A 27,627-nucleotide genomic window follows, 5' to 3' on the forward strand; every position below is an offset into this window, starting at 1 on the left:
GTAGGACCTTATGGTTTACTAAATATGATGAAAAAATATTTTAAAAGTCTTCAAATATACATATTTGCTTCATGCTTGGGTTATGTCAAGTAGTAATATACTAATGATAACTTTTCAAAAACTCCATTGCCATCAAGAAAAGGTAATGTAAATGTCTCATTATGTGACTATTATTGAGAAAATTTAAATACATTATGTTTAAATTTAGGATTGATATCAATATATATTTATATTCCTGGGATTAAGAATTGTCGCTATTATTTGTCTATGCTAGATAAAACCAACGAACAGTTATCTGGTTATCTCAAAATAATAAATCCAAAAAATCATAAGGTGACAATTTAACTTTGTATTTGTTGGTGAATGCACTACACTTTAAAAAATTTCACTTTAGGCAATATTCATGCAATCATTTTGCAAAGCACTTTAGGCAATGAACACAACTGACCAAAGAAAAAGTAGTAAGGGCTGTGAGTGAGTTCCAAAGTGCTCAGAGTTATAAAGACAGTTATCTCCATCTAGCTGGAATGGTGCAAACTTTAGGAAAGATTATATAGTTGGAATTATAAAGTATATAGCTTTTTCATATGGCCTTTTCTTACTTAGCAATGTGCATTTAAGTTCCTGCCTTGTCCTTTTTTAGGTTGGTAGCTCATTTCTTTTTATTGTTGAATAATATTCTGTCTCATGAAGGTAACACTGTTTGTTTATTTACCTACTGAACATCTTGGTTGCTTCCATATTTTGGCAATTATGAATGAATAAAGTTGCTATAAATATCCATATGCAGGTTTTTGTGTGAACATAAGTTTCCAGCTCATTTGGGAAAATAATTTTAGAAGTACAATTACTCGATTATACAATAAGCCTCTGTTTAGCTTTGTAAGAAACTGTTAGATTGTTTTTAAACTAGCTGTGTACCATTTTGCCTTCCCACCAGCAATGAGAGTTCCTGTTGTTCCACATCATTGTCAGCATTTGGTATTATTTATTTTATATTTTTATGAGCTTTTTATATGTTTAAGACATTTGCTTTGTGTCTGTGTTTTGAGTTACAAACTCATTTTCCAGTTTATCTTTTGTCTTTGAACTTTGCTTAAAATAAGTTTTGTGATAAAGAGTTTTAAAAATATTTTATCATTTTTTTTCTATGATGGTTATAGGGTTTTGAATCACACTTAGAAACACATTCCTGCTTCCTAGATAATTAAGAAGAATTTCTATAAAATTTCTTCTAATACTTGTACTTTAAAATTTTAAAGTTATATATTAGGTTAATCTGCAATTGATTTTATTTAAAGTTTAGGTATTATTGCCACTACTTTATTTCTAGAGTGTTACTCAGTCTTTTTCTTATTAACAGAAGAGTATAGAAGTAATTCTTTCCATTTGTTCCCCACTGACCAGTCACTAGAACCCAGCTGGTCATTTTGTATCTTCCAAGAGAAGCTAGAGGCCACTGAATACAGCTATTGCTGTTGTTTATTATTAGTATAGTTTTTGGAATAAAAAAAATTTATGTAGAAATTCCAGATCCTTTTGTTATTTGCTGTGTAATTTTTAAACAAGTTACTCATTATCTTTAAACTTTAGTTTCTTTATATTTCAGGAAAAAAGGAGAAAAATATTCATTTTCTGAAGTTTCTATGAGTATTAAAATGAGGTATCAGATTGCCTGATACAACAATACAGTGCATTAAATGATAGTTATAATTACTGTTATTACTATGTTTACAATGATATTTTATCTTTTAAGAATTAAGATAGTCAAAAAATTACTTAATAAAACATACTAATGACAACTTACCCATATAATCTGGAATTATATATCCTACAATAACCTTGCTTCCCATAGCTGTTGATGGACCACTTCATACATGCTCTATCAATCAGAGCCCCAAAATATACAGGAGCTAGAATTCCTCCTGCAACATGATGTGAAATGTCAATCCAAGGAAAACCTTTCAAATGTAATGGGGTGATATTCCACATTGATACATTTTGGATTAAGTAAAACTTAAAAATTTTGTAGTACTCTTCTATTGTTTTGTCATAACTCTACTCAAGAATAAAGATTATAGAATATCTCAAAGGGTGAAGGGGTTCAAATACACAGTGATGGAAGAAGATTTGATTTTGGGTAGTTAGCCTACAATGCAATATACAGATCATGTATCATAAAAATGTACACTTGAAACCTATATAATCTTATTAACCAATGTTACCTCAATTATAAAAAATAAAATAAATAAAGCTCAAATCACATAAAATAGCACAGACATCTTTTTCTACCTTCATCCTGCCACCACATATAGGAACATTATTTGCCTGTATATTGTGTTCTTCTTATAATGCCAAGTAACTTAAGCCTCATTGGTAAAAAAAAAAAGAATGTTAGTTAAACATGAATGTTATATTGTTCATATACTTTCTTCCTTTTTTTTTTTTTTTAAGGCAAAGAGAGCTGGAAGAGTTGGAGTAGACAACTTCACAGGGAAATGAAAACACTCTCAGCTTAACTGCTACAAAGGCAGAAGATTTTTAAACTGTTTTTTTTTTTAAGATAATCAAAAGGTAAGTGCCAACACTATGGCTGCCTCCCCAAAGAACCATAAGGCCAATGTCACAGAATGCCAGGCTCCTGGCAGGTTGTTCTTGCTTGGCTCAGAGCTCCACTTCTACCTTCTTGATGGCGCCAGAGCCTACAATCATGCTTTTCCTCTTGATTAACTGTGTGTATTTTTAACACCTCCTGAAACAGTGTGGGCTGTCCAAGTCAGAGCCTGTGATGCTAAATTTTATTTCTATTAATGTTCTGATTATAATGATGTCTAGGTCTCCAGTGGCCTGTGGCTAACCTAATTTTTATTTGTGGCATATGATTTTGCAGAATCTGAAGCTTTTCAGGAATATGCCCTCCTGCTTTGACAGCTATTTTAATAAACTCTGAGACTGGTCCTAGTTCTAAGCATGGGTAATTTGACCAAAATTTTAGAGACATATTTATTTGGATCAAATTTAATGAATTAAATGTTTTACGTAACAAACGTGGTCTTAAAACATCACTGGAATTTTAAAATTCAAATTACCTGTTTTCAAATCATCTGTTTTCTAAATACCACTTTCAGTTTAATATACTCTATAGACCTTTCAAAATTTACACATATATTGTATTCAAGACAATTACTTTTGAGTTGGAAGTTTGGTATCCAGTATGTATTTTTCTCATAGAAGCAGATAGGTTCCATTGTATCATATATTGGGTATATCAAACTAGAATTCTCAAAACTAGAATGACAAAATTCTCTTTTTTTCTATTTTTATGTCACCAGAGGAACTTCCTTTATTCTCAGTCTCATTTCAGCCTATCAAAAGAGTACTGACTCCCCAGATTCTATGTTCATCATCTCGCTTTTGTGCCCTAGATTCTAGGAGTAAGGCATCTCCCTCCATTGGATCTGGAGACAGGGAACTGCTGGGATGGACAGCAGCTGCATGGTTAGAGGAGTGCAGAAGAGAAACCTGGGAAGAGAATCGTAATGGAATCTTGCAGAGCCTCACCTTCACCTCTCCCAGGCCTGCTCTATTTTCTCTTTTTACCTTTGAGGATCTGTGGCCTTCTCTCCAAATACACTTCTTGGACAATTTGTCCATTGTAATTTGGCCACAGAGTTATGCTTCTCTGTCTTTTGCCTGCAAGGGTTGACCCCATCCACTTTCTTTTTCTTCTGCCATAAACAGTTGCCCACAGGCCTTGGTCATTCTTCTGCCCCAATTCCTAGATAAATGATGCCCTTCAACTACATCCTAGGAATTAGCATATAATGTTAATAGGTCTTACAGAGGCATGCAAGGAGTTAGGCTAGAAGTTGTTAAGCTAACAACAGAAATCTGTGTGGTCTAAATAGTAAGTGGAAACAAAAGGAAAAGAATGACTTCTTAAACCTATACTAATCCCTTCATTTGAGTATCTAGATATAGGCCTTTAACTTCTAGTGTCTATACCCCTACTCTTTCTTTAACAACAGAACCTGCAATTTTCGGCTCTGGCTCAGTGATACAGTGATTAGAGAGAGCATCATTCCTGTGCACTGAGGTCAGTCACAGGTTCTATCCCGGTCAGGGCACATGTGAGAAGCAACCAATGAGTTCACAACTAAATGGAACTAAGTACAACAGTGAGTTGATTTCTCTCTCTCTCTCTCTCTCTCTCTCTCTCAAATCAATAGAACCCACAATTTCCTGAGCTTTCATTAAGAAACTTCCAAGATGCTCAATTCTTTTAATTCTCATTTTCTCTTGCATTTTATCTTCTTCTTCTTCTTTTTTTTTTTTTTTTTCTGTATTTTTCTGAAGCCGGAAACGGGGAGAGACAGTCAGACAGACTCCCGCATGCGCCCGACCGGGATCTGCCCGGCACGCCCACCGGGGGCGATGCTCTGCCCCTCCGGGGCGCCTCTGTTGCGACCAGAGCCACTCTAGCGCCTGGAGCAGAGGCTGAGGAGCCATCCCCAGCGCCCGGGCCATCTTTGCTCCAGTGGAGCCTCGGCTGTGGGAGGGAAAGAGAGAGACAGAGAGGAAGGAGAGGGGGAGGGGTGGAGAAGCAGATGGGCGCTTCTCCTGTGTGCCCTGGCCGGGAATTGAACCCGGTACTTCTGCACGCCAGGCCGATGCTCTACCACTGAGCCAACCACCAGGGCTGCATTTTATCTTCTAATCAAAGTTAGCTGCCCCTTAGAGAACAAGGCAGTGAGAAGTGGGGCAGCAAAAGTTCAGTTCAGTTGTTTTGCCTGACCAGATTCCCAGGTCCCTGAGCTGTTAGCGGCATCGCCTTCTTCACTGTAAAAGGAAGGTCCCCCACTCTGTCAATGGAAAAAAAATATTCCTGCCTAAAAGTTAAAAAAAAAAACTTTGCAGACAACTTATCTTTATGTTAAAAAGAGTGTAAAACAAATATTTTGATTCCTTGTTCTAGTTTAAGATACACTTGAACTAGAATTAACAATTTCTCTTTTAGTTCTAACAGTTTTCCTCTGTCTCCTATTATTTGTCACTGACCACAAAAAATGATTTTTACTTATACCTTTTTTACTTTCTTAATATTTGAAATTAAATTCCGTGTCTGAGCTTTGACATAAAAATTTATATCTTGACTTTATAAATTGTTTATTTTTCATACCTAATGATCGTATAATGAATATATGGAAACCCACTGCAAGTGATTTCAGTTCAGGTTGAACATTTCTGAAATAAAATAAAGGCAAAAATAAATCATAAACATCTTTAAAATGCCAAACTGAGTTCAATATTAAAACATTTCTGTGTCATTGTTCTTCATGGATGAGTGAAAACCTCAGTTAAATAGATGATTTTATTTATAGCTATATTTTCAGTTCTTTTAAAAAGAAAACATCTAAATCAGGGGTCCCCAAACTATAGCCCACGGGCCGCATGCAGCCCCCTGAGGCCATTTATCCCGCCCCCACCATACTTCCGGAAGGGGCACCTCTTTCATTGGTGGTCAGTGAGAGGAGCACATTGACCATCTCATTAGTCAAAAGCAGGCCCATAGTTCCCATTGAAATACTGGTCAGTTTGTTGATTTAAATTTACTTGTTCTTTATTTTAAATATTGTATTTGTTCCTGTTTTGTTTTCTTACTTTAAAATAAGATATGTGCAGTGTGTATAGGGATTTGTTCATAGTTTTTTTTATAGTCCAGCCCTCCAATGGTCTGAGGGACAGTGAACTGGCCCCCTGTGTAAAAAGTTTGGGGACCCCTGATCTAAATGGTCATAATTACTATTTTTCCCATTCTTAGGTTTCATTTCTTTTTTTTTTTTTTTTAAAGATTTTATTTATTTATTATAGAGAAGGGGGGGGAGGAGCAGGAAGCATCAACTCCCATATGTGCCTTGACCAGGCAAGCCCAGGGTTTTGAACCGGCAACCTCAGCGTTTCCAGGTTGACACTTTATCCACTGCACCACCACAGGTCAGGCAGGTTTCATTTCTTTAACCCTGCCAGTAAGTCTGTTTCAGGGCTCGCAGTAGATGACCAACTGCAAAGGAATGTCTGACGTCACAAGCTGAGAAGTCCTGGCAAACCTCCATAGAAGACCATTCTTTGTCCATCAGCTTAAATTAATTGATGTCCACAACCCTTCTCACTCCCCCTCCCCAAAACCCTTAAAACCCGGTCCCAGGCTGTGCCTGGCCCGGGACTCTCCCTTATGAGTCAGCCCAGCAGGGTTCCTTTCTTCCTTTCTAAAAAGCCTGTTACTCTGGTCTTTTCGGACTCCCATGGATTCTAACACCCATGTGTGTGTGTGTGTGTGTGTGTGTGTGTGTGTGTGTGTGTGTGTGTGTGTGTGTGTGACAAAGAGAGAGAGACTGAGAGAGGGACAGATAGGGACAGACAGACAAGAAGGGAGAAAGATGAGAAGCATCAATTCTTCGTGATTGCTTTCTCATATGTGCCTTGACCAGGAAGCTACAGCAGACTCCTTGCTCAAGCCAATGACCTTGGGCTCAAGCTGGTGAGCCTTGCTGAAACCAGATGAGCCCATGCTCAAGCTGGCTACCTAGGGGTTTCTAACCTGGATCCTCTGTGTCCCCCAGTCCAACGCTCTATCCACTGTACCACTGCCTGGTCAGGCTCCCTTATTTTTTTAATGCGCTACAATTTTGAGACAATTCAACAAACATTTTTGCATTGGCTCCTTATGAAATCCTATGAGATAATGGTTGGAACAGACTTTTTATGCTTAAGAAGAAACTGATTTTGTGTGGTCTATTTAGTGGACACAGGTCATGAGCACATATTAAAGTCTAGGTCTAAGTCATAACAGAGCTTTCTACCATCTTATTTCTGTATTTCTGTCATTGCCATTAACAGGAAAGTTATGATGATTCATGAACTACACAATACAGCCTGGCGGGGGATGCAAAGTCATATCTGTATTTTAGTGTCTAATGTATTTTAATGTTATTATAAAGGTAGAAACCACATTTGTATCCCATTTCAGAAATCAACTCATTCTTTCATTTAGAAAGTTATTTCCATAATCCCTTTTTTCTGTGTTTACTAACAGGTGACTCTATCACTCCTATGGGACCTAATTCACAGATTATCCAGCAGCAATGGGGAGAAGGTGACTAAGGCTCAAAAATCTCCTTTTTATTAAAATATTGAGTTAACTGTTACAAAGGTTTCTTTCTTTCTTGAACTGTTTTGATGACTATTTGTTTAGTTACTCAACAAACATTTGTTAAGTGCCTCCACATTAGTTTTTGTTCTTGAGAATAAAAAGGTAAATGATGTTTCCTATCAACTAACTAATTCAGAGAAGTCATTCAATCTCTCTTAGCCTTAGTTTCCTTATCTCTGGGTCCCAGGACTTTCACCCTAACATATGTAGTTCATCTTTTAATCACACTCAGTCTCCTACTCCTTTTCCATCATTCAAACTCTTCCATTGTGTCCCTGACACTCATAATCTGTGACCAGTAAAATCCTTATATCCTGCAGTTTTAACAATCCCTTTCCTTTCTTGTTCAGACAAAGTTCAGGTGACCCCTGATGTCTCTTTTTCCATGCAACCCTCTAGCTTTCTCCAACTTCCTGCATATCACTGGGCCTGAAGTCCTGAACTTGCAAGTGTCCTTGCATTTTTTAAAACTACTTCCAGACATGAGCACCTTCTCTGAAAGACCTCTGACTCCCTCACAAGGTGTACCATCTTAATATATTATTCCCTCACCTCCTGTTGTAGTATCTGCAGAGTTGCGCATTATCACCCCCATCATTCCTTGATAATTAGTACCAAGCTCTCTGTCATTTTTCCCCAAAACTTTTTTTGCCACTTTTTTGTACTTATTTCAATAACCATATAGACCATATTTCCAATAATCTGGCTTCCTAGTTTCTTGATCTCTTCACACTATTTTTCTTATTTTCCCCATCTCATGGTCATGCCAATCAGTACACACTTCCCTAGTTCTCAATTCTGAGCATCCTTTCCTTCATAATTACCGTTTAACTTTTAAATTTACTCCTTCTTAACTCTCTCTTCCTCACATGCTCCTGATCTTGTACATATCAGGTATGCTTCACCTCAGGGCCTTTACCTTTGCCACTATCTTGCTAGGTTTCTCTGCCCTGTCCCCATATCAGCAGGACTCATACTTTTATTCTTCATTCAGGTCTTTCATCACATGACTTCCAATGAGCAATATTTGAATTAGTATTGCTTACCTGCTCTCTATATTCTAACTCTGATTTAAAATTTTCTAATCCTGTGACCTATATTCAAGTCTTTATGTTCTTAGTTTTAGGTACTTGAATAATTAATTTCACCAAAGAGCTTGTCTTCTCTGATCCCTTCCTAATGCTCCCAGTTTTATCTTGTGCAATTTCTCTTTCACTCAGTATGTTCCAAACAGCCGACTTCTTTTCATTCCTCGAACATACCACCTTTTTTCTGCCTCAAGGCACTGATACTTAGACCTGAAAAGTTCTTCATTTGGCTAACTTTAAGTTATTCTCTAGACCTTTAGATTGCATGTTACTGTTTTTGAGAAGTACTCTTTGTGTCTTCTTCCTCATGGCTCCTCACCTCAATCTTAAATTAGGTTTCCCTTTAACAGAACTTTTTTTCTTTATTAATATAAATGACAATTTGTAATTACATGTTTATTTTAAGCTTATTTGTTTTATATCAGTCTTCCTTGTCATATTCCAAAGTGTATGGGAATAGGTATTTTATCTGTTTTATTTATCATGGGACATTCTTCATCAAACACAGTCTAAATATTTGAATGAGTGAAGAAAAGAATAAATTCTGTTTACAAATTTTTCTCTGGTCTGTGAAGGTATTTGAGAGACTTGGCTTAAAACCCTTCTAATTGTGGATTCCAAGCTTAGAATATTATACACCTTATATTATACAGTCTGGTTCCCAATGTTTTCTTATAACAAAATTGATAAGTAATTAATTCTGATAGGCTCATCAAAATGTAAGGTATTTCAAAATTAATAATTCTTTTAGAATCACATAGGGATTCTTTAAGGATTGAGGCAATTATCAATAAGTCTGTATCTTAATATTCTTAGTAAGAGAAGCAAGTTTAGTATCTATATTTTATCATGTAAGAATCAGAGGTAAATTATTATTAATTATGATGTTGAAGTATTACAATAATCCATAAAAATGTATTCTTAGAACATTAAAATGTAACAAATAATGAATTTGGGTTCCAAATATATTATTTAACAATAATAATGTTATTAGGTGTCTTTATAGTCTAATATACATAAGAATGCTTTTAAAAAGTCATACTCACTTAAAAACCATAATGACAGTTGAAGCAGTTCCCAATCCAGAGGTAAAAGAATTCATCATTTGCACTGCTATATAAATATAATATTTTTTTGCACATTGATCATCTCTTGGGCATGTACCCAAATTCACCGAGTTATTTTTGTTCTGAAAACCAGTTGCTTCCACACAACTACAGTTATAAAACACCTAAAAAATAGTTTTTGAAATATTACAGTATATATGTGCACTATATTACTGCTCTGTAAATACAGTCCATTATATTTAAAGAAGTCTCATTCATTCAAACTAAAATATTTACAGGTTTTATTTATTTATTTATTTATTTATTTATTTATTTATTTATTTATTTACAGGTTTAAAAAAATATTCTAAAAACTCAGTTGCCTTACAGTTGAAAGGCAAAATAGTTTCCTGGATTCACTTCTAGAAAAAGAGTGTTATGCTGCATCGTTAACACTTAATTCATTCTTGATTTAAAAATTAAGGAAGAATAGAAGAAATTAATTTCTGAAACTCTGTATGTAATTTTATTATTAATACAAATTCTCTCACTATTTCTCTCCCACTCATTTTTACTACACATAACACACCCAATTACTCTTTTTAATAATCCCTACTGAGCATCAGGGACATTCCTTGAGGAAGGATTAACCAGGGAATCCACAAACTATAATATCTGGGGAGAGGCCAAAACTTGCAACTAGAGCTATACACTGGAATGGAGCAGAGCCCAGGGGGAAAAGGGGCAGTCAGGGTGGCTGAAATTTTTCCTTGGCTAGCAAACGCACATTCAAGAGCATAATGACATATTATAGAATAGATGATGTTATGACTAGAGAGAGTAAGCCCAACAGCATACCCTAATAGAGCACAGAAGGAGAAAACTTAAGAACAAATGATTTTAGAGATTTAATTTGACAGGCACTTTATATAGAGAGGCAGCTTAAAAATTCTTTCTTAGTCTAGGCTAAACTCAGATTTAAAGGTAGCTTAAATCTATTAATGTTAAGGTTAATTACTGAAGGAAAAATTGAGGAAGAATTTGAATCCATAACTATCTGATAACCAAGTTTTCTTTTTTAAAAAGAAATAATGTAAAAAAAGCCCTTTATGTAGCAACCTTATTGGCCAATTAAACCAAACATATATATAAAGATTATTATTTTGAATGGTTAAGCATAATTTATTTTTAAGGATTTGGTAAAAGAATTCCCCAGTGATTTTCAAATAGTACAGTCATTGCCAATATTAAGAAGGTACTTCCACTATACTAACTAGAGATCTCTTTAGAATTCTAACATCATTTCTCTCCTAAGCACCACTAACAGGCAAAAAAAGACCATGGATTAAATAGGTCACTCTCAGTGGGATGTGGGTTTTAAGTATAGTCCTTCGGCCATTTTAGTGTAAATTTATGGCCCAGTTTGAAAGAATCTAAGTGCATTATTTTTTAAAGTTTTCGGCGCCCTGCAATAATATGATTAACTGAACTATGAGCAAGAAAACTATGAAAACAGTTTGAAAATAAAAAACAGAAGGATGTGGTAGAAATTAATTACCAAGCTGACTATATAGCTAATGTTGGTTATAGAAAAAAGGGCCCAAGAAATGGCTCTCCAAGAGCTCTGAGAAGTTCAGTGAATTGGAGGTAGAACAGAAAACACTATACCTGATTCTCACCTCTTGGAAAATACCGAGGGGATTGGGGAGAACCCATAGTTTCCATGGAAGGATAAATTTTGAGTGAAGAAGGAAATAAATGTCTATGGGAAATTCTAGCAATAGCTTAGCAGAATACCAAGTTATCCTGAGTAGAAGTGCTAACTTTGGGGAAATCAAAATTGAAAGACAAGAATTGGACAGTCAAGTGAGGATAAACTCTTAATTTCTTTGAAAAACAAAAGTATGGTGAGGCTAGAGATAAACTCGTCACAATCTATATGCAAATTTACATATAGTTTTCCTGGAAAAGCAGGTAGTGTTCACAGGGAGTTGGCGCAAGACTTTCCCTTAACTTCTGAAGGATAAAATACCTCCACAATGGAAATCATATCCTTTTATCAAATTAGGATTTTTGTAGAAATCCTAAATACATTTAAATACCAAAAGTATTGAAATACCCTCAAGGGGAAAAAGTATGAGTAATCTCAAATGAGAATTCAAGCAACAGAAAAACCTCTTTATGTCCCAAGTCAAATTTTGTTATATTTCATTTTATTTTTGTACAAGTTTTATAAAATCCAGCAGCATTTTATCTAAGACTTTGTTTATACAACATTGCAGCTATCACAATGACTGATAATATTGGAAGTCTTTTTATATTTTATCATTTTACTGGAGAACTTAGCTACAAAAATTTTTGATAAGTAATAGTTAAATCAATCCTATGATTTTGATTAAGGAGAAAAGAGAATAAAACTAATACTTACTATAGGGTTTTTATTGCCACTTGAAGATTTACATCCTGCTAGACACGGTGATATATAAGTAATTCCATTGTCCCCACAGACTGGTTCCCATTGACTTTCATCACAGTTGCAGTCTGAGTTGCAATAAGAAAGTGGTACATTTATGTGAGATGCCACTGGATTATTTCTGGAAATATATGATAGACATATATCCGAAAGAGAGAGAAAGAAGAGAAAAAAGGAGGAAGAAGAGGGGGAGAGGGGAAGTGAAAAAAGAAAAAGGAAGGGAAGGGGAGGAGACATGATGGGAAGAGAGGGGAGAGAAGGGAGAGAAGAGGTAGAAAAAGGAAAAATAAGAGAAAGGGTTGTCATTAATTCAATAGAGAAATTTGATGAGTAGTTTTCTGTTACTCAGTTTCTCTTCAGCAAGGTAATGGCATTAGACTAATATTTCTCCCAGCTTACTGTAACATCCTATGAATTTGTGAATGTTCTTTAATTAATTTGAATTTAACAATCTATATTTTCATTATATAAGAACTTGACATGACTAAAGCAGGATCTCAGAATCAATTTTTTAAAAATAAAATAATTTGTTAAGAAAGACTAGAAAAACTTTAATTTTTTAAATGAAACAATGACATACTTTATAATGACATTGTAAAACATGGTTATATTCATAAAATATAATCTTAAAACATTGCTAAAATTATAAAATAGAACTTTTATATAATTTTTTGCTTACAGATTTTTTAATTATTTTTTTATTTTTGGTAACATTTTGGAAAATTGAGGATTAATAAATTATCTGTGAATAAGAAAGTAATTAACATAAAAAAGAAAAATGTAGATTCCACAATTCAAAATTCTACTATCAATAATTTTGCTAAACATCATTTGATACCTAATTCTGTTTGGGGCCATATGACTGGGAATGTTAATGATTAATGACCCAGTCCAGAGGTTGCATCAAAAATTTCTGTGTTCACATTAGTTCTGCCATATCATAGCAATGTAACTATTCTTTCAAAAATCAGTTTTCCACTTGTAAGTCATATGTAATACTATCAACCTCATAAGAATTTTTCTGGAAAAAAATTAATCTGGCAAGTTTCAGTCATTTTTTACCTACTGGCTCTTCACAATCAAAAGTTTGGGGGTTCTCAAAGTGTTTTGCTCAACATCAACAGATGTAATCCCTATTACAAATTAATGCTAAGAAAACTTTTAATATACGAGAATACACAAACACACATATCATTAGCTATCAGACTGGTGTTACAATTGCATGTCTTATAGACTTAGAAAATGTCACTATACATTCAAGAGAAAATGATAATTAAAAAGGCAAATATTGTCTTGGTATTTTTTTAACATACTTTAAAATTTGTTGACACTCTGATAAGCTCTCAGGGGCCCTTAGAGACCTTCAGACCACATTCTGAGAACCTCTGCTCTAATTCATCCTTTAAAAACTTACTCCAGTGACTAGCATTTCATAAATGCTGAATACCTTGATTCTGTTGTTTGCTATCATTAGCCTATGAATTCTATGAGGGCATTGATGTATTTTATAAATATTCTTTTTTTTTTTTTTTGTATTTTTCTGAAGCTGGAAATGGGGAGAGACAGACTCCCGCATGCGCCCAACCAGGATCCACCCGGCACGCCCACCAGGAGCGATGCTCTGCCCACCAGGGGGCGATGCTCTGCCCCTCCGGGGCGTCGCTCCGCCGCGACCAGAGCCACTCTAGCACCTGGGGCAGAGGCCAAGGAGCCATCCCCAGCGCCCGGGCCATCCTTGCTCCAATGAGCCTTGGCTGCGGGAGAGGAAGAGAGAGACAGAGAGGAAGGAGGGGGGAGGGGTGGAGAAGCAAATGGGCGCCTCTCCTATGTGCCCTGGCCGGGAATCGAACCCGGGCCCCCGAACACCAGGCCGGCGCTCCACCGCTGAGCCAACCGGCCAGGGCCATAAATATTCTTGACCTTTAAGAAGGCACTTAGTAAAATTTTACTGATTGATAAAAGTCCCATAGGACTGTAGTTGCCTTCTTTTGAATAGGTTACTATCAAGCTAGAGTTACTATCCTTTTTTTCAGGGAACTGGCCAAAGCCTAAATTGAGCCTGCCTGACGACCAGGGAGCCCTTGAACCACTGACGTGATGCAGTGCTGGTCTGGAAGCACTGCAGGACTTCAGAGAAGTTGAGTTTCTCGGACTCTAAACTAATAAAAAAATATAATGATAACAGAAGAGGCTTGGGCTGCATGATCGCTAAAGTTCTTTTACTTCTAAAGGTTCAATGTTCTAGGTACTCTGTGTTTTGATTTACCAGAGTGGGTAATGCTGTAGAAATAATAAACAACAGTCAAGATTAAGAGACAGTGAGGAGATAATGCAAAATTAGGTTGGCAAGCCTCCAAGAATAGGATGATGCTTACTTAGGTAAGGAAATTTGGTAATTTTTGACAAATTAAAATGGATATTTCATAGGATCCAGAATGTAAAAGCTCAGAGCCAACAATAAGCAGCTCTAAGGAGCATGGTTACTGAACAGTGATTCAAAGAATCTTTGCTTGTTGCTGGAATGTGAATCTTCAGAAGCTTGAATATGAACCTTCCTAAGCTTAAGTTGTTGGCTGTATTCAGAAGATGATAAGAAATCTGCGCAGGAATCTTGCCCTTGATTTGGGGTAGAGACCGTAGTAGTACTAGAAATACTTCACAACACTTGATAATGATAAAAATGAAAGGTTTTCTAGGGCCTGATATGCAATTATATATAAGATATTTATCAATTTTGTTAATGAAGACAATACCTGAAGAACCAGTATTAGTTTACAGAAAAGGAGAACTCAGTAGTACAATGTAAGAAAATGTTTTCTATTTTTTTTTTTTTTTTTTTTTAGGTGAGAGGAGGAGAGATAGTGAGGCAGACTCCTGCATGTGCCCCGACAGGGATCCACCTGGCAACCCCACCTCGGACCAATGCTGAGTACTAAGCTATTTTTAACTCCTGATACTGATGTCATTTAACAGTGTTATCCTCAGTATCTGGGGCCAAAGCTCAAACCAATAGAGCCACTGGTTGCGGGAGGGGAAGAGAGAAAGAAGGGGGAGAGGGAGGTGTGAGAAAAAGCAGATGGTCGCTTTTCCTGTGTGCCCTGACTGAGAATCGAACCCAGGATGTCCATACGCCAGCTGCCGCTCTGTCCACTGAACCACTGGCCAGGGTTGAAAATGCTTTCTTATAAAGAAAGTTTTTAAATATCAAAATTAAAAATAAATATAGATAGTTTAGTCACTTTTAGAAAATGTTATTTGTATTAATCTCACGATCCATCCAAGATTATAATGGTTAAGACTAGGAATCTTGGAGTCAAAACCCTAAATTTGAGACGAAATCTTAACATTGCCAGTTATGTAATCTGTGTCTCTCTCTAAACCTTACTTTCCCTATCTATAAAATGGGAATAAAAGTAAACATCACTCCCTGTAAGCATCCCATAAATGATAACTATTATTATAAACTATGCGGCTTTTTTAAAGGAAGGAATAAAAGGAGTGTTTTATAAAATCTTAACAAATGGACATTTTAAGAATTTGTAAGTTTGATATTACTCTCAATGAAAAGAGACGTTAGTTAAAATTGACATCTACCCTGTTTTCCTTGTAGTCTTTTACATTATGTAATTTATACATTGTGGAACTGATATATTGATATATACAAACCCATCATAGGTCACAGTTAGGCCGGCAACCGATTTGCTTTCACAGATTAGTGCAAAATTTAATAGGCCTAGGCTGAAGGCCAAAATATTGATAAAAAGTAAATATTTGGCAATTCCAAGCAAGGTAAATTTGAATTTTTTAATGATATATCCTCCTGTAAACATTCCAGTTGCAACAGTTGGTATGGTTATGATGCCTAGAAATAAAATAAAAGAAACATGTAATTATATAAATATGGGTATTTTGAAATGTGTTTACATATGAAACATAGTGTATAGCCACCAAACTCATTATACTTTTATTACTCATGAGGCTGGCAAGCCTGGATGGAGGCAGGGGACCAGTATATCATATGGGAGTGAAAAAATTGATTTCTTTCTGCCAATGCTGAGGGGTTTGGTTTCCCCAATAGCAAAATCCAATGACTGAGAATATGTGTATGTTTGAACAGATGGTTTCTATAGGATGCTTTTTCCTCTGGAAAAAAACCCCACCAAAATATCATCTTCCTGCCTATGAAACTTTTGTCCTGCCATCTAAAATCCTTACATCTCTTCAAAATGAAGAGTTTTAATTCTTAAAAACTGACTTCAAAGTTATCTAGTACTTTAGAATTGAATACTTGAATTAATATCTCTTCTTTATTCATTCAAACATTCATATATTATGAGATGATAAACAGGCCTAAATCCATTATTAGAAATGATTGATCCCTCTTATAACTTTTCCATTTCATTTTCTGCAAGAATAATTAAATAGGAAGACGCCTCTAACAAAAGTATTCAGGCTGGAAACATTATTGGGAGTCAAATTTAATGCTTGCACCTCAGACTTTTATCTTAAGTTCAATATGAGCATTATATATAAATTATTATTTTCTTGTTTATTTTTGACCTGCTCACCCACCATTTGATAAATTCAATTTAATTTATCAAATGTATATTAAGTTTCTCCAGTTTTCTGGGTACTATACTGGATAATGTACTGCTCTCTAGATTTTTATATTATACTGGGAGTAGGGGAAGAATGATGTAAGAAAACCATGCCTTCATAAGCAAGTCTCACCGTGCCACATGGGAAATAGATATTGTAACAAAGAAAACTTCTCCACAATACATTTGTTTTAAATTATGTAGAAATCAATGACATTTTTAAATTGTTTTGCTTTGGAAAACAATGTTCTATTTTTTGTAAGTAGCTGGGTCTTGATTAAAAGTCCATAAATAATGGAAAAAGAATGATTACATTACAGAAGGATTTGTCTCTGTATCTCAGCACCATAAGATCTAATTATGCAGATACCATGTCTAAGTGTTCTGATACCATGTCCAAATGTTCTACTTACATGCAGTTTCCTCAGGAATTTATCTATTCAAAAATACTGTGAGATGCTAATTTAAATACAGAGTGATGATAATATCACAAGTTTGAAAAACTGGTAATATTTTCAAAAACAATTGAAATTACATACACTAAAATATGAAATCACTATCATAACAAAATGTCACTTAGAAATCAATCACTTGGTAGTATATTGTTTATCAAGGAAATATAAGCAATGTGTCTTACCAATCACCATGTTAGACTCAGATGCTGTCTTATCATACTGTTGTTCTATGTATTTGAAGACATAAGTAAGAGTACCAATAAAGGCACTGGAGTGTGCCAGTGATATAAACAAAAATATAACATATAAGGGATTCACAAGGATGCTTTTTAAGGACTGGAAAAAATCTATAAAAACAAATATAAAGAAAACAATGTAGCTTAAATGTATATTAATATCTTAATCTTATTAATATAAGTTATATACTTTTTAACACTATATAAATACATAACACAAGAACTCAGAATACCTGCAATTCCATTAACAGATTTTTATATATTCCTTCAGTTTTTTCCAAATGCACATTAATATTTATTTAGCTAATTTTACCTACATGGGATCATATATACATGCTGTTGGCAACTTACTTTGTTCACCTTGTGTTTTATTATTTTTACCACTGTACCATACAACTACATACATGATTAATTTATTTATTCACTCATTCAGCAAATATTTGGTTTTCAACTGGAAATGATGCAATATGGTAGGTGCTCAAGAAACAAAAGCGAATAAGACATGCAATGCCTCTTATTTACTAGTACTTAACAATATAGTTACTATATCAATAATATAATTATTAAGTAGAAAATTCCCTAAAAGATAGTATAATCCAAAGCTCACAGAAATAAGAAGACTAAAGGTCAAAAATCCTAAAGATCAATTTAGTAGCAGGACACAGGTTTTCTGTTTCTTGGTGTACAACTTTTCTGCCATAAAACACTACCCCAGTAAACCTGGCAGTGTTATATGTCACCTTTCTTAAGGTGCAAGGAAAGGCACAGAATAATGGCACATGACGTTATGACCATAACAATACAACCACCTGTGCCTACTAATGATGTATAACAAATTTATAACTTCTGTCCATGGCAAGAATTGTGTGATCTGGGTGTACAGTTAACAGGTCAACCAACTATATTGAGAGTTAAAAGTGGAAGGAGCTACTTGGAAAAACAGGAGGAAGAAGCAGAGTCTAAAACAACAGAACCAGATATGGTTACTGAGAGATGGATGACACAAACTTTGAAAGATCTAGTTCTGTAGATGACAGAAGCTTTTCATGAGATATGGTCAGAACCAAGCCTTCTTTCCAGTGGCAACTAAAAAATAGTCTCATCTGCTTATAATAAGGAGAAAAGAGAGTTAGGGTAAAGGGAATAGATGAGGAAAGAAGAAAAGATAAGGAAATTCTTAGTAGGAGTAAATCATATTTAAAATTATTAGGTCAAAATGTTGAATTTTTCTCCATGGGACTTCATTATCAGAAGGACCACTGACTTGTGAGGCATTCTAAATGAGTTGTGATATTGGGTCAAAATAAATGGAGCAGATGGGTTCACCAAATCATTGATTTTTTTTGAGGTGGGTGGGAACTTGAATGTTGTCTAATCTGAACCTCCATACAGTCACAATCCATTATATATCCTCAATAACTGTATCAATAAGCAAGTTAAGTGACATTAAGCTAATGACCTCAGAAAAAAAAGTTGCTCCATTTTTGGCCAGTTCTTACTGTTCATATATTTTTTAAGGTTTTTATAATAGGCTGAAGTATTTCTTTATTTCTATCTAATCAATTAGTCTTATTTCTATTCAAAAACATACAGAACAAATCCAATATTGTTTTTTCTAAGTGTTCTTAGTTATTTCACCTACTCCTTCCTACCAGTACATACTTAAGGACCTCCTTACTATTCTGGTCATTATCTTACAAACATAGTTGATATTATAGATGATGTTTACAATTGTTCTATTTTTTTTTTGCATATTCATTACCCTCTCCATTCTTTTTGGGCTCATAGTCAACCATATTCCTTATGGTTTTAGACAATCTACTACTTTTCATGGATTTGATTTGGTACAAGTGAAATTTTCTTTGTATGCTATTTTTAGCATGTATGTTAAATTTCAGAAACTTCTAACTCAGTGGTGTGCTGATAAATGTTTAACAGCTGACTGTTGGGGAAACAAGGCCTGATTTGTAGTATTTCTCAATTTTCAGGGTAATAAACGGTGGTAAATCCTCTCACAATGACCAGTTTCAAACTTCCAATGTAGCTGAAAAATTAACAGACCCCTCTCACAAAACAATACAGGCTGGCTCCATCACACCACTGTTTTTGGATTAGAGTGATGGGGAGGAGTAATAATAAAGTGAGTATAAGAACTGATAAGAGAGAGAACTTGGGCTGCACCTGAGAATATTTAATTCACTTTAACTTCAACTTGAACAGATTGCCAAAGGTTAAGGCATTGCTTTCTTTGATTTTTATATTCCACCATTTCTGTGCAGTGTGAAAACTGCACCAACACCTCCTTGTTTCAGTTTCCTTGCTCTGACTATTGATTGATGGATCACTCCTCAGATGATTACTCCTTAGTTGTCCTCCATTAGCCCTCAGGACTTATATTTGAAAGGGAAGGCACTATCAAATGACGAAGAGTCGTTATTCACGTGACTGACTTCAATAATCTTAACTACTACTGTTGCCTCTATTCCTTTGTTCATATATAGATAATCAAACGTTTTTCTATGTGATTACCAAGAAAAATAATCTTACTCTAATTATCTAGAGAAAAACCTCTGAGTTCTTTCTCCTTACTCTACCTCTCCACGTAAGAATAATTAAGTTGTCCTATTGATAGGCGCTCATAATTTCTTATATTTAACTTTGCCATAATGCTTAAAGACTGTATTGCAATTGTCTATATGCTTCTCAGTACAACCAACCAAACTTTAATTTCTTGGAAAATGGTAGCAATATTCTATCACCAGTACAGTGCTTGGTACTATTTGTAAATGAGTGAACAAATGAATGAATTAAATATAACAATGCTTTTAACCCTCTTAGTTTACAGCATATTATTATTATTATTTTTTTTATTTTATTTTTTTTTTGTATTTTTCTGAAGCTAGAAACGGGGAGAGACAGTAAGACAGACTCCCACATGTGTCCGACCGGGATCCACCCTGCACGCCCACCAGGGGGCGACGCTCTGCCCCTCCGGGGCGTCGCTCTGTTGCAACAAGAGCCACTCTAGTGCCTGGGGCAGAGGCCAAGGAGCCATCCCCAGCGCCTGGGCCATCTTTGCTCCAATGGAGCCTTGCTGCGGAAGGGGAAGAGAGAGACAGAGAGGAAGGAGAGGGGAAGGGGTGGAGAAGCAGATGGACGCTTCTCCTGTGTGCCCTGGCCGGGAATCAAACCCAGGACTTCTGCACGCCAGGCCGATGCTCTACCACTGAGCCAACTGGCCAGGGCCTACAGCATATTATTTTGAAATGAATATATATTCTTTGATTTATAAGTAATAAATATTTTTAGTCTTTGATTGCCTTACCCCTGCTAAAGACCACAAACCTAATCCTCTTCTCTTCAGAGAGTTCATATGTGTTCAGAAAACATTTACTAACCTTAGTAGGAATCTTAGAAAAATAATTCAGTAAATTTGGTGCAGAACAAACCAAACTCTACATGATTTAAGTATGACTTATTATTACTGAAAACTCACTTCTCCATTTCACTGGGATTAACAATCGCAAATAATAATAAATGTGAGATATTTACCAGTTATATTTTCAGACACATTTTGTCCATGGTTGGTTGGCATATCCACTTGACTCTTTTCCTCATTTGTTTTGAGTATATGCGAAGATACTGAAACTTTCCTTTCTTTTGGTGGCTTCTCCAGATTTTTGGGCAGAAAGAAAAATGGTATGGAAGAAATAATGGATAATAGTCCAGCAACAAGGAAACTAGCCCACCAAGCACCAACCCAACGGGAGTCTTCTGGAGTTAGTCTGATATTGCCTATAATAAAGAATTAGAAAAAGAAAGTAAAAAATTACTTTAAAGTGCAATAAATTCTGGACAATAAAGACAATGATTGCACTCCTCCATAGATAAACAAGTAAACTATATTTTATCAGGTCTGAGATACTATTTCATTTTTCATAGTTTGTCATCTATTAAGTCAGTCTAAGCCTAAAATTTAATGACATCATATAACTGCTATTGTCCAGGAATCAGTCATGTCACTGCCTAAGCAGGTGTTAACTTAGTGGCTTTTCTAGAGATATGACAATGCAATTGCCATCATTGAACATTTAAGCCTGCAGCCATTGAAGTATCAATTATGAAAGACATATATATATAAATGCTTGTTACTGTCTGAAAATGATTGGCTCCATCTGGGAAGGTTAAGAAAGCACCAACAATGAAATTTACAGAAGATTGCAAGAAATTCTCAGAGCCAATCATGGAGCTTTTTCTTTCCCTCAGAAACTTGCATTTCCAACTCTTTGACAGCACAAAAGATGATGTTGGTGAAGATATACACACAATTAAAGTGACCAAGAGAGGCCCTGGCCGGTTGACTCAGTGGTAGAGTGTTGGCCTGGTGTGCAGGAGTCCCGGGTTCAATTCCCGGCAGGGCACACAAGAGAAGTGCCCATCTGCTTCTCCACCCCTCCCCCTCTCCTTCTTCTCTGTCTCTCTCTTCCCCTCCTGCAACCAAGGCTCCATTGGAGCAAAGTTGGCCCGGGCACTGAGGATGGCTCTGTGGCCTCTACTTCAGGCACTAGAATGGCTCTGTTTGCAACAGAGCGACGCCCCAGATGGGCAGAGCATCGCTCCCTGGTGAGCATGCCGGGTGGATCCCAGTCAGGCGCATGCCTCCCCATTTACAACTTCAGGAAAAAAAAAAAAGTGACCAAGAAAGTTGTACTCTAAAATATAGGGATAATTTAACCATTTTATTTTAATATTTTTATTGAAAGCATATATGAGTAATATGTAAACTCTGTATCTATCTAAACAAGTATAAATGAGCTATTTCGGTAAGCATAAAGTAAACATTCTAAGTAATGGAAAGCACAACCCCCATAGAAGTTTGAAGCACAGTAATCTTACCACTACACTTTGATTTGTAAGAAAACTTAGTAACATAAGAAAATATTGATTTAAAACTGTATAGAAATAAATTACCCATTCTATTTATTTCAGTGGCTTTCAAGTATGCACAAATTGGGGCTTAAATTTTATTTATGTGATCATATTGTTTTATAATCAGGAACTCATACAGATTTTAGACAATGATTGATAAAAGCAGTGTCTCCATCTACATACTAATTTTTATTCATCTGTCAGAAATGTCATTTTGATAACATTTTTCCTGTTCTATCATTAGTCTACATATGGGACCTAGAAGTCATCATCTAATTAAAGATGGCCTACCAATGTGTTCTCCTTGGTTCACACAGTCTTAAAAATGGAAAATTCTATATAAAAATCTGGATTTTCTTGAAAACCAATCAGAAGATCTTGTCAATGCTAGATACAAATTTCCTCAGGAAAAAAATAGGTTGAGGCTAAGTATCATATGTGCTTTTAGGTGTATGAGGAGGGCAATCCACCACTACCAATTCTTCCCAGTTTAACTACATACATTCTTGACTCAATTATGTTTTCTCTTTGACTCCTCTAGGCATTGGAGTTTGCCAAAGTGTACTTTATCATATTGTTTACATCATATTCATGATTGAATAAGACAAGATGTAATAACATCTAAACAGTCAGTGGTAGAAATGGAATCACCAGAAATCCTAAAATATCATGAGTGGTGATTTCTGATTATGGAAAAGAGTTTATAAAATTATCCTCTTAAAGACATTAACAATTTATTTCTGTACCCTTATTGATAAAAAGATGATGAATGTGGAGGTGAATGAGTGGAAATATACAGAATACAAACCTAAACTAATTTACATATTCAAAATTAAAGATATAAAATATTTCAACAGGTACTTGCTTTAGCTTTCTATTACAAAATACTTTCAAGTTTGTGTTTCTTGTTTGCCTATTGTGATGTCTACTCTATTTTGGAATTGAATCTCTTGTCTGGTTAAGGCACATATGAGAAGCAATAAGTTGATACTTCCTGCTCTTGCCCCTTTTCTCTCTCTCCTCTCTCTAAAAGCAATAAAAAAATTTTTTTTAAAAAAGAGAAATAAAACAAGATTTGTTTATTCACAAACTCTAATTATTTATTGTATGTTAAGTCAGAGACCAACCTAATATATTCTAAAAGAAATGGCAGATAAGGACACAAATGTTTATGCTCAGTGTATAAAGGCTACAAAAAAGGCACGCTCTTGGTGACTGATAGGGGCACTTAACTTTGGGTCAGTTAAGTAAGGTTTCTCTGAACTTGAGGCACATTTTGAAAAAGATTTTAAGAACTGTGCAAATAGAAAATGGAAAGAAGGTAAACCCAAGGGTAAATACAAGGAAGTGATATTACAGGGGACATTGGAGAAATTTGCAATTAGTTTGCAATTAGTTTGGATGAAGTAATCTTAAACAAGTTTATTAAAAACAATTTGTATTACATATTCAGGTGTCAAAGACTGCTGTAGGCAGGAGTTGAATTTTATTTTTATTCTGGTTATTAATTCATTTATTTCTTACATGTAACTTTTACAAATTGTCAGCAAAGAACTATTTAAATAGTTAATTCAATTGTTTTGATAAATGATGTTCTGCACTGGAAAAACATTATCACGTTACCTGTTCTGATTGTACTTACTCAGATCTACATATCCAACATCCACGTACATTTTAGCAAACAGAGATCCCAGTGTAAAGCCGAGGATTGGACCAATCATTGCTATTGAAAACAGACTACCTGAAAATGTTATAAAACAATTTTATCAAGATACCAGAAATATATGGCTTTTGTTCTATATTTTTTAAAGTAACATTATGCAATAGATTTTTCCAAATAAAATTATTAATTACAAATAAATTAAGTAACACTATTATTTCAAATGTAGTAGACTCAGGGAAAGTAATAGTAAAATCTAATATTTTCTTTACATTACCTAAATAAACAGAAGAATATCCTTCTTTGGCAAAATCATCCAGGTATGAGATCCCCAAAGGTTGTATGGGGGTTTCCCCAATTCCACGAAGCAAATTTCCCATTAGGACATATACCCATATATAAGACTCAGTTTCCTTTTCCCAGCCTATGTAGACAAGAGTATTTTATCTTATTAATTTGAGCATTTTTATTAGAAACTCAAGTACCTTAATCCCTTAATTATTCCATTTAAGAACTATTTTTGCTCTTCTCTAATTATAAGAGTGATTCATATTGACTTTACAAAATTTGAAAATACAGAAAAGCACAAAGAAAACAAATAAAAATAATCTGTAATCTAACCACACAGAACCATTTCTAGTGTTTGCATATATTTTCCACATCTTTAGTGCACATAAAAGTATGGATAATATTCTTTGTGTTCATTATACATTTAAATAGCCAGTTCTTATTATAATCTACTTTTGTAGTACTTAATACCATATTATGATAATTTCCACATGTTATTAAGATTTCTTGTATATCAGTATTTGTTCTGTTTTATTTTTTTGTTACAGTTTACATTCAATATTATTTTATATTAGTTTCAGGTGTACAGCATAGCAGTTAGACAATCATATACTTTATAAAGCGATCCCCTTGATATCTCCAGTACCCACCTGATGCCATACATAGTTATTCAATATTATTTACTATAGTTTGTATGCTGATCTTTATATTCTTGTGACTATTCTGTACCAACCTGTACTTCTCAATCCCTTCACCTTTTTTTATCCAGCCCCCTAATCCTCTTCCCTTCTGGCAACCATGTCTGTTCTCTATCTATCCATCTGTTTGTTTTGTTTATTTTGTTCCTTAGATTTCATATATAAGTGAAATTGTATGCTATTTTTATTTCTTTGCCTGACTTCTTTCACTTAGCATATCTTAAAAGCAGAGTAGTCATGCACGGAATAAAATTTTTATAATTTAATCAATCTCTTACTGTTCACTCGCAAACTATTTCTAACTTTTTATTCTGTTAAGTAAAGATGCCATAGCTATAATTAAAAATAAATCCTTGTGCATCTTGATTATTTTCTTAAGAAAAATAGTAAAAGTTAAAATTGTTGATTTAAACAGATATTCATATATTTGTTCTTTATTATCTTAAAAATTTACCTAAAATAATTAGAAATTTATACACTCTCAATAATATATGTCTTTTTCTTTTACCTCATTTATTTTTATTTTTAATCTTTTTATAATAAGCAGAAAATTCTTTAATTGTCTTTAATTGGTGTTATAACTTATAATTACACAGTATGATTTGTAATATAATAGGTAAAAAATCTTTAATTGAATAATAGTTATTATTAATTATAATTTGTCATTTTTACATATTTATACCACTTCCCTTTTTATTTTAAATGCACATATTTTTGCCAATATCCTACCAAAATATCACTATTTTTATTATTTCTAAAAATTCTTTATATATATTAACACTATTGTAAAATGCAAATTTTTTATTTTTTTTAAAATCAATTTTAATTGTTTCTACAGATGCAATTAAGTGGATAAATTTTAGACTACTTACTAATGACATTAATATTCACTAATGTCGATTCAATTCTTACCTTTTCCTTCTCTCTCAGGTGATGTTTCATTGAGTAACACATTTTGATTGATTAGACAGGTTGATAAGCTTGATGTTAAATTCTCTGATGATTTAATATAGGTTTCTTTAGAATACTTGTAACTGTAACAAAATCACTAGAGTCAAGTTATGCTACTGAATATTTTTACTTTTCCCAGAAATACAGGAAAAAATTTTTTTAACTTTATTTAGAAAATTAACTTCACAGGGTAACATTGATAAACAGAATACATAGGTTTCAGGTAAATATTTCTATAGTATTTGAACTGTTGATTATGTTGTATAACCATCACCCAAAGTCAAACCATTTTCTGTCCCCTTATATTTGTCATGAAATAAGAGTGCTCACTAAAAAATATCATTCTCTACTCCTTAGGCAAGGGTTGTCATGTTACTAGCATCCTAGGAGTGCTTATATTCTGGTCAAGATATGAAGTACCTTGTTTTATGCTTTAAAAAAACATGCTAACTGTATCTTCCATCCCTTTGATTCACCTTCAAAGACAGTGACAATCTAAACTATCTGATAAACTTTCTGATAAACTATCTGATAAACATTTAATAAACTTTAGAGCAGTGTTTTATAAATCATTCAATAATACACACTAATTCCAGCAATTTGTAATGTTAGCATTTCTTTAGATGCTGAATATTAAAATCTACTTTTGTGTTTCAAGGGTTATTTCTCATTACATGTACAATTGTGGATCCATATGCTGATTATATAGATATCTGTAGCTATATATAATTGAATAATTATTGAAATTAATAAAACATAAATAGTCAAATTATTTTTTGAGCATATCAAAAAGAAAAAATGCACACTAACTCATCATCTACATTTTCTATCAATAACCTGTCTGATTTTCTTTCATGGACACACACACACACACACACACACACTCACACACACACACATTACCATAAGCATGACTCTTCAAAACTTAGTTCAGAAAGTTCTAATCCACTTTAATTTGATGAGGAAAAATTTAAGAACAACAGCAATAGAGCTAGAATAGGGACAAATATTGATATCCAAAAACACTAAAGTAGTTCATGAGCACCAAGGTCAGCATACTATATCCTGACATTATACTCAACTCCACCTCCCCCCAAAAAACACCTAGAAATAAAACACAATATTTGTACTTACCAAATATCACACTCTCTAATATGAGTATATATATGATAAAAGCTGTGATAAATTTAATATAGTAGGTCCTGAGTTGACACAAAGAAAAAGGGATGATGCAGGGGAGAGAGTGGATTAGAGAGCCCCCAGTGAAGATAACATGCAAGATGAAGCTTGAGGTCAGGTAAGAGTTTAATAGGTAGACAACAACAACAAAAATGTATTCAGGATAGTATGTATAAAATACTATATGCAAAGATATGACATATTAAATCACATTTGGAAAACTGCAGGCCTAGAATGTGGTACTCGATCTTGGGGAGCAGTGCAAGATAAAGTTAGGAAAAAAGTCAAGGACCAACTCCATGAGCAACCTGTATATGTAAGTGATTTTAGATATTAATCTGCAGATGAGAGGTATTCAATATTTTTGTGATCAACAGTAAGAAATGCATTTTGCAACACAACCATAATACATACATATGCACATACATGTACAAATTAACAACCAAAAGTTTCACAGAATATTTGTACCTACTTCCATTGTATATTTCTCTATTCTATTTTTATTATATTCAATCTTATGTATACAAAAAGTGTGTTGTAGAATTGTGTACCTGAAACCTAGATAACTTTGTTAATCAGTATACCCCAATAAATTCAATTAATAAAATAAAAATAAAAATTTTACCTGCCTGCAGTTCCTTAATTTCTTAATAGGATATAAAATTTTATTTTCTTCAAGCCAAACAAACTAATCTGAATCAATTTTTTGGCTCACTAGTGGTTCAGAATCTGAAGTTTGAAAAATACTGCTCTAGAAAATTGGAAGTTTTAAGCAGGAGTAAAATAATTGAATTTGTGTTTTCAAATGAATAATAT

General features: G+C 34.3%; 1 protein-coding gene across 2 annotated transcripts in view; it reads right to left on the reverse strand.

Annotated features, from left to right (window-relative positions):
* SLCO1B3 (solute carrier organic anion transporter family member 1B3) overlaps positions 1–27,627 on the reverse strand; it is a 47,074-nt gene that overhangs the window by 996 nt on the left and 18,451 nt on the right. For both annotated transcript variants that reach the window (XM_066354770.1, XM_066354778.1), the window contains 10 exons: positions 25,594–25,715; positions 23,973–24,119; positions 23,678–23,776; positions 20,659–20,901; positions 17,053–17,217; positions 15,484–15,679; positions 11,773–11,938; positions 9,345–9,529; positions 5,180–5,244; positions 1,808–1,925 (listed from right to left, as the gene is read on the reverse strand). In XM_066354770.1, the coding sequence (XP_066210867.1) occupies positions 1,808–1,925; positions 5,180–5,244; positions 9,345–9,529; positions 11,773–11,938; positions 15,484–15,679; positions 17,053–17,217; positions 20,659–20,901; positions 23,678–23,776; positions 23,973–24,119; positions 25,594–25,715 (1,506 nt within the window). The remainder of the gene's footprint in view (positions 1–1,807; positions 1,926–5,179; positions 5,245–9,344; positions 9,530–11,772; positions 11,939–15,483; positions 15,680–17,052; positions 17,218–20,658; positions 20,902–23,677; positions 23,777–23,972; positions 24,120–25,593; positions 25,716–27,627) is intronic.

The sequence above is a fragment of the Saccopteryx leptura genome, chromosome 1, assembly GCF_036850995.1.
Source record: "Saccopteryx leptura isolate mSacLep1 chromosome 1, mSacLep1_pri_phased_curated, whole genome shotgun sequence".
NCBI lineage: Eukaryota > Metazoa > Chordata > Mammalia > Chiroptera > Emballonuridae > Saccopteryx > Saccopteryx leptura.